The sequence below is a fragment of the Polyergus mexicanus genome, unplaced genomic scaffold, assembly GCF_030449975.1.
Source record: "Polyergus mexicanus isolate NDT 795.1 unplaced genomic scaffold, iyPolMexi1.0 SCAF_7, whole genome shotgun sequence".
NCBI classification, from domain to species: domain Eukaryota; kingdom Metazoa; phylum Arthropoda; class Insecta; order Hymenoptera; family Formicidae; genus Polyergus; species Polyergus mexicanus.
Genome location: NW_027223327.1, coordinates 2,971,502 through 2,985,056, shown reverse-complemented (window position 1 = coordinate 2,985,056; position 13,555 = coordinate 2,971,502). Strand labels below are relative to the sequence as shown.

Sequence of the window (13,555 nt, the reverse complement as noted above, 5' to 3'; positions counted from 1 at the left end):
CTTGTTTAATTATACATTATAAAATCGGTTTTCCTTAATATAATCAATGCTGCATAATTGCATAGATGAATAATAAAAAGTAAACATCAGATAGAGGCACTGGAAAATATGGTGAGTTGTTAGAACGATCAGATGTGCTGAGAAGATGGAATTTATAAAGAAACGGAAGAAATTATGATAATTACAAATAGTGAAAAAATTGATAATGCCGCAAAAAAAATTTGATATGCCGCATCTTCCATAATTAATAGTTTGCGCAATCGTGAGATATTAAATAAATGATATTGCGTAAAAGAATCGTAATACGTGTTTATTTGCCGAGACCCTCGGATATGCCAAAGAGATTTGAGAGTACATAAAGAAGAACTGGTAAGAACATAAACGGTGAAAAAATTGAGCCATCATGACTGCAATAGCGATGAAAAATAACCGAAATATTCTATGCATTAATATATTTTGTATATTCATAAAATTCATATTTTTTTACTATTAAATTGAATTATGTATGTGTACTAATCATATATATCATGTATAGCTATCCATTTATTTATTTCCGATCTTGCCCTTTATAACTCTCCCCCCCCCCCCGTTTAACTTGCCGTTGTTATAGATATATATTAACAAATATTACTTTTGAGCACTCCCAATGCTACGTTATTTATGGGCCTGTACGTTTACGTTGTAGCTTGCATTTGTATTCATTTGTCTAACAAAGATTGCTGCAAGCTTTTCTCTGCGACTATTCGAGACCACACTTACTTGACGTATATCATGTGAACAAAATAAATCTTTTCAAGTCACAGCAATGTGTGCTGCAGAGAAATAGGCGAACACAAACTTCTCTCAAAATAATTCTTTAACGTTGCCAAAGTAAAAAAGCAAACAGGGTCCAATATTTTTTTTCTAATTTTTCTAGGACTGAGAATCATTCGTCCAATGAATATTTTTATCTAAAATATATATAATAGTTTTGCAAATATTATAAATTAACGAAATATATACGAATGAACAATATATTTGTTTAACTATAAGCATTTCTTTAAATATTATATCTTAGATACCGTAATTTTGATTAATGTATTTAAAAAAAAAAAAAAAAAAAGGATATGCTAATATACTTTTATAACCGGTTTTTTCAAATAATAATGATGAAATTCATATATATATATATATATATATATATATATATAATGAAATCCGCATATATAATCAAGAGAACAGGTTTAAATAGTAAATGCATAGCAAGAAGATGATAGTACACGGTTGGCCTTCTAAAAGGATAAAGCGTGTGTCAGTATAATAAGACATCTGTTTCGCGGAAAAAGCAAGAAAATTGTAATAAGCTTAAACGGTAATATGAAAAAGCAGTGTTTTATAGAAAAATAAAAAAAAGTAAAAAATTAAATTAAGAATACAATAGGTTAAAAATGAAATAGAATGGAGCCTTATAAAAAAAAAGTGATACAAATATCGTAATAAATTTAAGTACAGAAAAGAATAAAAATTAGAAGAAATATTTATTAAGAAAAGGAAAATTTACATATTTATTAAGCTTATTTTTAAAAAAAGTTAAAAAAAAATAGATAATGTTTATGGTTATTTAATCTTATAGTATTTCTAAAGATCATGAAGAATAATCAAATTTTCGGATCGCGAATGAAAGTATTACTTGCTATTTCCCTAATAGTCTCACTAATAATGGGCATCTTGATATTATTGAGAACATTTCATTTTACAACCATATTTCCTGGCGCCATTCATTCAAGCATCGTAAATGTTTGTGAAAGAACTTCCTGTTCGCCGGGCTACAGGAAAGATTTTCGTGGAGAGTGTCGTAAGAAATTATAATGGCAAAGTGATACATGTGAGTAATTATCAATTGAACATTTAAAATTGTAGCTATATAATTGCAGTAAGTAATAGTTTCATCATAACAAAATTATGTTAATTAATGTATCGTAATGTAAATATAAAATTGCAAGAGAGGCAGATATAAACGCATATTGCGCATACATGAATTATTATTTTATTATATTATAAAAACTCATTTTTTTTTTCTATTATCGATTATTAAAGATAAAATTGTTCAATAATTTCAATAATTTTATTTCTTATTCTTAAGTGTACTCTTTTTTAGACCATTTTGTACTGAAAATTTAATTGTAATTTACGTATTTCTATCTCTCTGTTTCTCACTTTGATTATTATTATTTAATCTCATAGTATTTCTAAAAATCGTGAAAAATAATCAAGTTTTTTTAAATTAATAATAATTAATTTTATGTTTACAGATTCGAGAAAATACATTCTTGATCTTGAATATTCAAGAAGTGTCTTATAGAAGCAAGCAAATATAAACTTCTCTTCTTTAATATGTCAACTATTGTCTTATATATTCACCGAATTAATCAATAAATTATATAACTATTTTTTTAATCAAAATTTTCTGAAATCGCTTAATTTTAGTTTTACTCTCTAAATATGTAAATAATGTTGAATGAAAAAATATTATTACATATAATTGCTGTAATAATCACATTGCGATTATTACAGCAATTATACGTTTACGATCTGTATGTCTATAAAATATATATGATGGGATGATCATATATAATTCTAAATGCGCAAAATCGCATGCGATACGAGATTATTTTTATATCTAACAAGTATAGTAATTTCGCGGAAGCGAATGTTTATGCATTGCGGCTATCTGCTATCGATAAGCAACTTATTTCGTAACAATATTTTCTAACATACATAAACATTGATATAATTGCCACGTACATATAATATAACATCACATTTTTATAATGATCATAATGTTTAAATTTTATAAAAATAATCATGAAAAATTTTGTTTTCGCGAAATTTGATGCTTAAAACTGAGATTATTTGTAAACATCGTATTGAAAACAATGATATTGGCGATCACTGTAATTCTGCCTGGTGCTTATCAGAAAGACAAATCACGTTACAAATGTCTTCTCAACGGGAGATAGTTTTTTTTTTTAAGCTCATCTCTTGGCATATGAAGATTAATACTTGTTGCGTATGTAAATTTCTATTGCAAACATAGTTTCTTAGAAGCGATGGTAGAATCGTTAATAAATCAATTTTATATTAACAACGAAACGCTTACGCAATTGGAAGAATAAAAACATCATTGCTCATGACGGGCAAGTTGCAGGCTTTGTTTTCGTATTGAAACCTAGCAAGCAAACTTGTGAATCAGAAGAAAAAATATTTCGAAAATTTGAAGAAATTAATAAAGAGCAATAAGTAAGGAAAAATTGACAAAAATGGAAAAGAAAAATATCTAAATACTTTTCAGAAGATATTGCAAGTATTTGAGATAATCAGAAAGAATGACGGATTGAGAGATAGTAACAAATAATATTTAAAACGATCTTTCAATCTTCTTATTATTTCTTCAGTTTTGTGATATTGCTAGAAAATGAAATTTCTCGTGAAGATTCTGCTGATATTGGTTTCTACTGTGATTTTATCGAGAGAATGTCAAAAGAATATAGAAGAAACTTGTATATCTATGGTTGCAAAAATAAATTCCAACAAATATCATACCGTTGTACCAAATAGAATTATTTCTTGCCCGAAAGATCAACGGAAATATCATTAATGGAAAATGTCAACAAGTCATTTAGCGTAAGATAATTGTTAAAAGTCTGAGATAAGAGACAAACTTGATCCTACGACCCAATGACCTAAATCAACTCGTAATAGATACAAGCTTGTATTTTTATTCCTATCTAGTTCTATCAATTTTTTTTCATCTTTATGTAATATTTATATAATACATATCTTTATATATAATTCTTTTGTTTGTGTTATTGCATTTATCGTGGATTCCATCTATCTTTCATAAAGACACAATTCTAATATTTTTCCTAGATAATGCATAAAAATTCACATAATTGCTTTGTGAATAATTAAATATTATTAATAGACATAGTTCCTCGTTTCTACGAAACAATTATAAAATTGTTTGCAAGATTGTGTTTTTATGCGCGCATTACACTTATGTAACTGGAAAAATATAAATAAGCCCCGGCAATGAATAGATTGCAAAGTACGTTTATTTGCTAGAATAAAATAATCAAAAACAGTGTGAAAAAAGAGAGTGAAAACTCGGGGAAATCAAAAAAAAAATTGTCAATTCAACGAACAAAATTTCGTGTAAGTGAAATATTGAGATACGAGAAGAATTTAAAAACGAGAATTAAATGAGAGAAAATTGATAAAATTTGAAATAATTTGAAAAGACAATCGAAAAATACGAACAAATATTTATTTCGATCTTTCAGCATTTTTATTATTCTCGAAGCTCTGCGATATTGCTCGAAGATGAAACTTCTCGTGAAGATTCTGTTCATAAGTGTGATATTTGCGGCCAATATAGTTCTACCTGGAGCGTGTCAGAAAAGCACAAAAATATCAATGTTAGGAGTTCCATCTCCAGGAATAGTTGCACCGGATAGAATCGCTTGTCCGCGAGGTCAATGGAAAAATCGTTATGGGCAATGTTGTCAAGTCATACTATTGTCGTTGAAAATATGAAACTCATACAATCATATCTAATGCTAAATTTACAGAATTGTTACGAGCCTATATTTTTAACTCTATCTATCGATACATATTTTCTTCATCCGCATTTAAATGTTTATTTATTCGTTATATTTTGTTCGCGATATAATTCTATCTTTCAAATAGCACATCAAAAGTAATTAATTATTATTTGAATAATTAAGTAATGATTTTTTATAATAATCGTATTTTCGCGCGTTTCTTCAGAAATAATCGTGAGAAAAAGATTTCTTTTTATCTTTTTCTTTCTCGCTACTTTTATGTAATCAAAGAAATATAAATGATAAACTCGCAACGAACAGATCGCAGAGTTCATTTGCTACTTATTAGAAGCGAACAAAGTCATAATCGCGAAAACAGTGAATTCATAAAGAAGCAAAAATTTGACAAAATTAAAAAAAAAATTGATATATAATTAATAAACAAAATTTCGAACAACTAAAGTGTTTAAATAGATAAAAGAAAATTAATAAGATGTGAAATAATCAGAAAGGAAATGATTGAAAAATAGGAACAAGCAATATTCGAGCTTCAATTTTGTTCCCCCCCCCCCCTCCCTGTTCCCTCTCCCCCATCCCACAACACGTTTGTATTATATTATTTAAAGCATCGCGAATTTTGCGGCTTTGTTGAAAAATGAAGTTTCACGTGAATATTTTATTGATAATTGTGATATTGATGGCGATAATACCACCTGAAACTTGTCAAGAGGAAACGTCAATGAAAGAGATATTGACAGACGAAATGTCGACAAATGAAACAGTTTCCTTTTTAAATAATAAAATGATTGGAAAAAAAATTTTCATTTGATGAGCGACACTTGAGTTACTCCGCAATTTTCATGCTGTCAATCTTCTTATAATTAATCCTTTTTTATATCTCTTTTCGTTCAACATTTATTAACAAAAAATTAATTAAGATATTTCTTGAAAAAAGAAAGAAATAAATTTATGTATATATATATATATATACTATAAAATTTGGCAAAATACTATAAATATATAAATTATTAATATTATATATTAATCTTTGATTGTCTCATCAATCAAGTTTATTTGATAGAAAACCTGATTCGAAACATTGGCCAAAGAATATGTTTCCAAACTCTCATGCTTTCGCGATCAATTCTAGAAATCAATTTAACAAGAATAGCATATATGTTCGAAGAGATCGATCGAACATTTGTCTCTCTCTCTCTCGAATAATAAATTGACAAGGTTTCGCTCTTGCTAAAAAAGCGTCGTTATTGAGAATCTCATTTTCAAGGAGGAATGTAAATCTGCTAGAATTTTCTTCTAATCGAATATTTCAACTATTTTCATATTCGCGCGCAAGAAATCTCTATAGTTGGACCAAAGTTCAACGATTTCGAACGACCGCGGGGATAGGAAGAAGAACGATGGGCGATTCCGCGAGCGGATCTACCGGTCGATGAATCTTCGGAAAATTCGCGATAGTTACGACAGTTTGTTGGCGAGCAACTTCCCTACTAATATCGACAAGTTTCGCGTCCGCTGGCGAGCTGGTAACTTTAGTGTAACTTTCACAGCGTCCACCCACTCACTTGTTGCCACCCCCTTGTATACGCGCGGGTGCAAGAGAGCGCGAACGGACGGGCTATCATTAGAGCAGCTACATAATACGACCACTATGTGGTCGCACGATATGCGCCTTTTGTGCATGCTCTCTACTCTTGCCGCGTTCAGTTTCGCCGATTCTCAAAGGCAAACATGATCATGAACTTCTCGCGCACACTCCGCTATCACGGAATGACATAACTCTACTGCCGTGTAAACGTCCGATGTGAGTAACCATGACTTTAAATGCCTCTATTTCTCTGCTTATATTAACTATTTGCACATGCGTGTGCGTAGTTTCAAAACTTTTAATGTTCTATTAATTTAATCAATTGTATTTATATAAATTACATTTATATATATTATAAATATATAATATATATAACTATAAATATAAAATATAATAAAATTATATATTTTATATATGGTATGTATATATCATGGATTTTATAAATCTCGGAATAAAAATAAATAAGTAGTTTGTAAAAATATAATATTTTTTGAAATAAAAATAAATATAAGATATACATAAAATATTATATATACTCATCATAAATAAACGAATGATTATCGATGTCATGCGCAAATATATAAAGTGCAAGGAGTAATATATTTTTTGAATAATAACATTTTTTACTCATGGTTTTTAATTATTATTATTAACCATAATATTCTTTTTTAGTTGTATGTATCGATGTGATTTTTTTGTAAAGACTAATAATAATTATTTTTGGCAATTCTAAGATCTTGTATATAGAGTTGATATAGCATATTTGCCGTTAATAAAATTAATATCGCTCTTGGAAATTTAAAATGTGATTGATTACAAATTCAATTTATCATAATAATAATTATTATAATTTCGCCTTATATATTTGAAAATAAAGAATTTTTCGATATTGAACGCACAGACGATACGAATGTAAGACGCTTTTCTTCAGAAAGCAGGCTTTTCCACGAGAAAAGAAAGAGAGATATAATAAGCTTCTTTACTTCTTTAGCAACTATAAGTACAATACTTCGTGAGCTTCATCGGAATAATAAATATAATAACAAACAGATTTGATGAAAAAATATTGTTGCACGATTGAGTGAACAAAATATTTATGTGATAAATATAGTGAAAAAGTATCAGTAGATAAAGAAATTTCCATGTGTCTCTATTTTCTTTTTCTATCCATAACAATTTTCATCGTGAAAAATTATCTTTAATTGACGCTTCCTCGTTGAATGTTACAAATGTTCCCTTATATTAAATTATACATTATCGTATGCTTATTGACTGATATTCAATGATCATGAAATAATTAATATAAAATTTATATAAAAAATACGTTAATTTACATTATCGATTCCGAGAGAAAATCTATTAAGAAGGTCACTTGAATAATAGTTTTTGAAGAAACAATGTTTTTTAAAAGGCATTTTTCAGGAGAATATCGTGATTAAAAAAAATCGTGATAAAAAAAAACTGTCAAGTTAGTCAATATATAATTAGTTAAGGACAACCCTTATCGTGCAATCCCTCTCGAGAACTTATTACATTTAAAATAACGTGTCAGATTTTCTTCATTTATCCAATTTTTTTTCTTTCCTTTTTAAATTCATTAACGAAAACGACCTCGCCATTATAAAGCACGCTCAGAAAATGATATCTTTGTAATTTTTGTGGTAAAGTGGAGCATCTCGAACAATGTAACTGGATATTATCCGATTTTAAAATTAACAGCGTCATTAAAAAAATTCACTGTGTGCATATATATATGCACGGTCCTTGATATATTGTTTTTCTCTTTTTATATCTACGGCGATACTGGTGTTTCATTACGCAGGCGGCGCCAATCTACTGATCAAATTTACGTCAGAATTACGATCAAATTGACATTGGACCTATAAAACGGACGGTTATAAATGGTGCGAGAAATGCAATAACAATCGAAAGAATTGCGACACTTTAATAATTAAGCTGCACGTAATTACTTCGAAAGAAAAAAGAAATTCGGAATATAAATTCTCATATTATCGAATTAGAGGAGGGAAATGTTAATTAGCGTTATTATAATTAATTACTTCCTTCATTATAGAATATAATTTAAAAGTTTGTACTGTTAAATGAATCCTGGAAATTATGTCAGTCTTTTCTATCTCGAGCTGCAAAAAAATTGCTAATAAAAGAGTCCGGTCTTAAATTTTCATGAAAAATACGATTCAGTGAAAATAATACGTTATCTAGAATCTTCAATGTTCTCAAACATTTTGACAATTGGATTTTCAAATCTTCGGAATTCTTTGAAGTTTCTATTCTAAGATTCTTATGCATACCGCGGAGGATTTTTCCATTCACGGGCCCTTAGATTCAAATCTCGAAACGGAAATGATAGTACGACGAAAATTCTTAATTCGCGAGTGACAATGCGTTTATAATGATGAGTGACACTAACTAATTATGCAGCGCTCTCACGAATTCTTTTATGTCCTACTTTTTTTTTTCTATATGAAAAGAATAGAGATTGATGGATCACCGTACCATTTCGACAATAGAGCTGACAATACAATCCGATTGATGGAAATTTGAAATTATTCGTTACATTTTATGATACGTATATATCACGTAAATCCACATTCTCATACGAATATATTAGAGATTATTAGAGCGATATTTAATATAAAATATTAAATCATTGGAAATCTTTTGTTTTACTCTTCGATTCGTAAACAGAATGGATAACGATATTTTATATAATCAAAATTTGAAACATTTACTTATACATTTGAAAGGATTGAATAAACTATTAAAAAATGCAGACAATATGAGGTGTAAAAAAATCATGACGTCTCTCTGATTCATTAATTAAGTAAGTCATGCGCAATTAACGACGCAAAGGGAGGATCCGCACTTACTTGAAGAAATAGGTGTCGTTGACGTATCCGAAGAAGGGTACAGTATAGGTCAGCATCCAGATATTACCACCTCCGCAGTCGTAATACGGTTTCGACCACCTGCCATCCTCGTATTTCACTGTCAAGATTTCGTCCTCCTCCCTTTCCGTGTGCACGCTTTCGTTCAACGTATAGGTGTGGAATCCTGGAACAGAGAAACCATTAAATAGGTCGAGTCTATTCCTTCCCGAAATTCAATTAAAGGATCCGTATGCTATAATGGCAATCTAATTACTATACTTGATTAATTAATTTTTAATTCAACACACGAGAATTAATATGTATATTGATACTCATTGCTGTATAAATTAATTGATACGTTATTAGTACGTTATCAAAAGTTAATTGCGACACATTAAATCAAAAATTAATCGCACTGTCGATATTGAAATTGTTTCAGTGTGTTTTGATTGTCCACATGCTTTATGCGTATCATTTATTATCCATTGACTTTCAATGAATCAATTATTATTTTTACAAGAATTTTATAATAATTATTTATTTAAATTATGCAGTTCAAATATAAATATATCATTTACACGATTGTCTAATTTATTATTAATTGTCTAATTAATTATTATTATATTTACTATGAATTATTGATAAAATTTCTCGCGGAGATGCTTTACAAAATTAAACATGAAAGCTATATATATATATTTCGCTTTTACTCAAAATATCTTCTGAATTAATTCTCTCAAAAGAAACTATACTTCCTTTATTCCTACTTCTGCGATCATTCATTGAGACAACATTTCCCGAAGTTAATCTCCGAGGACTTAGACATTCAGACTCCACAAATCCACTGTGTAAGGCTCCGAGTAAGATTCTGGTAATTCAAAGATCTAACAATAGGAGTCGAGACTCCGAGACACGTAACTTTATCCAACTGCAGTATGTGCACGTGCACACACCGTAGAGAGATATTAGGGACTATAGGGTATAAATATATATATATACAGGAGACGACGAAAGAAAAAGAGAGAGAGAGAGAGAGAGAGAGAGAGAGGTGCCGCGAGAAATCGTCTCCAAGTCCCGAGCAGATAAAGAAAACGAGCTTCGTCGTATCTGTTTTTCCGTCGACTTGCTACTACTCGCCTTTCCGCCTTTCCTTCCCTCCGGTCACGGCAACGTGTTTCCACCCCGTGCGAAGAAGTTGCTGAGTTTTATCGAGCATGATCTCCGCTTAAATGTGAGAAACGTTACTTTTCCAATCCACCTTGTATCGTACCGTGGGATGATAATCAATGTCGTTTGTAGCGTCGTTCTCCTTCTATATAATACATACGTATAACATACCGTATGTATATATTATAATACACCAGCCGGAAGCATACTTTTCACCCCGCTGGTATTTCGCATGCTAGTCGTAAATAAATTTTTTTTCTTCCTCTTTCTTTATCTTTCCCCCGAGATATTTTTGCAACATCACGTATTCCCGCGGACGTGCCCCGAAGCATCTCATATGAAATTAGATTAGAAAACAACGGAACACACTCGCTATCGCGGCAAAGACTACGAAATTATACGCAGTCTCGTAAATAATAATTAGGGCGATTTGTGCAAATAATAAAGCCGCCGTATATAATTAAGGATAGAAATTAAGAGTTGCCACTCAAAATAAATGAATTTATTCATACGTTTTTAAATTATAATTTGCCGCCAAGTATAAATTGATAAAAGCTAGTTACCGTAATTATATAATTACTCGAACTAACCGATGCTTTGTTTATATTTTTTACATGTATTTAATACAATCATACATTAACTTCTTTGTACAGAAAATGTTGTTTCCGCCGCAGTTAATAAGAATGGAGAAAGAAATAAGAGAAATATTATTTACGATATAAAGCAGGTGTACTGCACAGCTTTTCTCATATATATATATATATATATATATTTGACTTAACGCAATTGTTCATCTTTTATCTAACTCGACTATTCACGTTTATAGGACACCTGCATTTTATGACCCGCATGTGCTACACCCAAAGCAAGATAAAGATATACGACCGAGAGGCGCGTGTTTTCAAAATTAAAATATCGCAAAAATATGATAAAATATATCGCTCGGAAAAGCATAAAATAAAAATGTAAAACGACGCGCGAACATTTATACAATATATCATCTTTGTCTCTAGCAATAAATAAATTATCTCGTAATAAATCAATAAGCAAGTTTCTCACCGAGATAACCGCATTTTATACAGGAGGCAATCCCGACGGAGGCGCCCTTAATTAAAACCTTAACCGAATCGCGTTTATTCTCGATCGGAAAAATCGGAAAACCGACCTGATACGGCGCCAAGTCGTAACGCGTGCTCTCTTTTTTGCTCAGCTCATTTCTCGTCCCCTTACTTCTCATTTCTTCCCTGTCCTGCCTGCAAGCTCGAGAAATCCTGGTCTGATTTATCCGACAGTAATTCCTCTTTTAACATAGATCCTCCCGAAACCTGTTTAGGAAATCTGTATGTTTATTAATCGCCGTCACGACATTGGCAGTCGAGGTCATTTGAATTGTTAAATATTCCTGTTTTAATCATTTAAATTAGTTTTCCATGACAATACAAAAATTGATTTTTACTTATGTTAGAGAATTTTATTTCAGATAATTAAAATATTTTCTGACAAAGACATCCCCTTCGTAGACACGAATTTTTCTTCATTTAATTTTGATAGATTACACAAATATAACAATATGTGAAAATTTAGAAAATTAAATTTGATTTTAATTAAATTCGTGTCAATGTACAATCTCGAAGAAATTATAGAAATTAAATAATATATAAAAATATTAATGAAAATTTAAAGTCTAACTTTTTGATGATTAGAAAGGGTTCAAAGAAAATCGGTAAAAGTCGCGAAGGGCAAAGAGAGAAAAACACCAAAAGATTTATTGACGCAGAAAAATATTCAATTTGATTTCAGGTCAGCTCCAATGTACCATTAAAGTTGGCAAAGACGGGCAAGGATGGGAAAAGCAGAGAAGGAAAGCATCTTTTGAAAGACCAACTGGAGAAAGAGAGAATTAAATTAATAAAATTCTTTTACCAGTGTATGTTACGACGGTAGATCGACTCATTTACTTCATTTTTTCTATTGTATATCTTTTTACAAAGCGTTTGCGCAATTCTTTATACCCGCAGTTCATTTCGTAAGATGCGAGAGATCTATCTCATAACATTTTCTTTCAATATCTTGAAAGATATTGGCAAAAAATACGTAATCTTCGTATAAAGTATATTATCGATTTTTTGACATATGTTCTGCTATCCTTTATTATCTTTCTTCCTTTAAATTTCGAATCTTTAGCTTGACACATCCACGTCTTTATGTTTCTGAAGTTAGATACCAAGATAACTTTTAAAATATTTACGAATTCTTAAATCCCTTGAGCATGAAAGATTTTTGAAATATTTTTCGCAAGTTTAAATTTCTAGAATTTTATATTTTCGATTTATTTTTGAATTTAAAATTCTTGAACTTGCCACGATATTTAACGTTCTGTAAATTTTGTGATCACTTCAATTTTCAGACGATATATTTAAGACCAGTGACTAAATGTTACAGAAGATAAAAAAATAGAGATAAAAGAGTTTCAGTTAAGCAAATAGTCTTTAAATTGCTTCGAGAAATATTGAGCGACAAAAATGAGTGTTTCAACTTTTCCGACAATCTTATAACTTGAACATTTATTTCGCTCGAGCCATTCGTCTTGGCTATAGCAATAATAATTCGTTATCGACATGAAGAACTTTAATAACGATATTTGATTCGCGGACTAAAACTTTCGAGAAACTGTCAGGTAAGCACTCGAATAACGCTTAAAACTTCCTTATTGAAATCTTACTTTGTTATTGTTGAAGCTCTGTTATATATACAGGCTGTCCCCAATTTAAATGGCAAAGCTTCAAAAGCGTGTAGGGGACCGAGAAACTACGGCAAGAAGTCCTTTAGAGGTTTGCTCGTTTTTGCTCCATTTTAGAAAAAATCGCAAAAATTCAATCTCTCTTTCTTGGCTACCCCGATCATCTGATATGACACCCATGGACCTCTTCGTATGGGAAACCTTGAAGTAGGAAGTTTATTCCATGCCAATCAATTCAAGAGAGCAATTAAGAGACCGAATCAAAGATGCAGTGCACCAAATATCACTAGAACAATGTCTGGCTGCAATTAATGAGATCAGTGCTAGATGTGATGCTTGCATTGCTACAAGAGGACAACATTTTGAACAATATCTGCGTTAAATAGATGATAACATAAATAAATAAATAAATAAACGAAAAATTGTTTAGTTTCTTTTTTTGTGATTTTCTCCAAAATGGAGCAAAAACGAGCAAACCTCTAAAGGACTTTCTGTCCTAGCTTTTCGATCCCCTACACGCTCCTGAAGTTTTGCCATTTAAATTACAAGGACACCTCGTATATTGCTT

General features: G+C 30.4%; 1 protein-coding gene and 2 long non-coding RNA genes across 9 annotated transcripts in view; 2 read left to right on the top strand and 1 right to left on the bottom strand.

Annotated features, from left to right (window-relative positions):
- The window catches only part of LOC138935208 (metabotropic glycine receptor), a 91,558-nt gene that overhangs the window by 45,831 nt on the left and 32,172 nt on the right, over positions 1 to 13,555 (bottom strand). For all 6 annotated transcript variants that reach the window (XM_070299655.1, XM_070299656.1, XM_070299651.1 and 3 more), the window contains one exon: positions 9,081 to 9,264. In XM_070299655.1, the coding sequence (XP_070155756.1) occupies positions 9,081 to 9,264 (184 nt within the window). The remainder of the gene's footprint in view (positions 1 to 9,080; positions 9,265 to 13,555) is intronic.
- Positions 1,250 to 2,451, top strand: LOC138934823 (uncharacterized). The gene is made up of 3 exons (XR_011447186.1): positions 1,250 to 1,351; positions 1,613 to 1,864; positions 2,292 to 2,451. It is a non-coding gene; the product is annotated as an uncharacterized lncRNA (long non-coding RNA).
- Positions 6,287 to 12,783, top strand: LOC138935210 (uncharacterized). 2 transcript variants are annotated; one of them, XR_011447225.1, is made up of 3 exons: positions 6,287 to 6,405; positions 12,048 to 12,174; positions 12,655 to 12,783. It is a non-coding gene; the product is annotated as an uncharacterized lncRNA (long non-coding RNA). The 2 variants fall into 2 exon arrangements; XR_011447224.1 differs by having other exon boundaries at positions 12,048 to 12,187.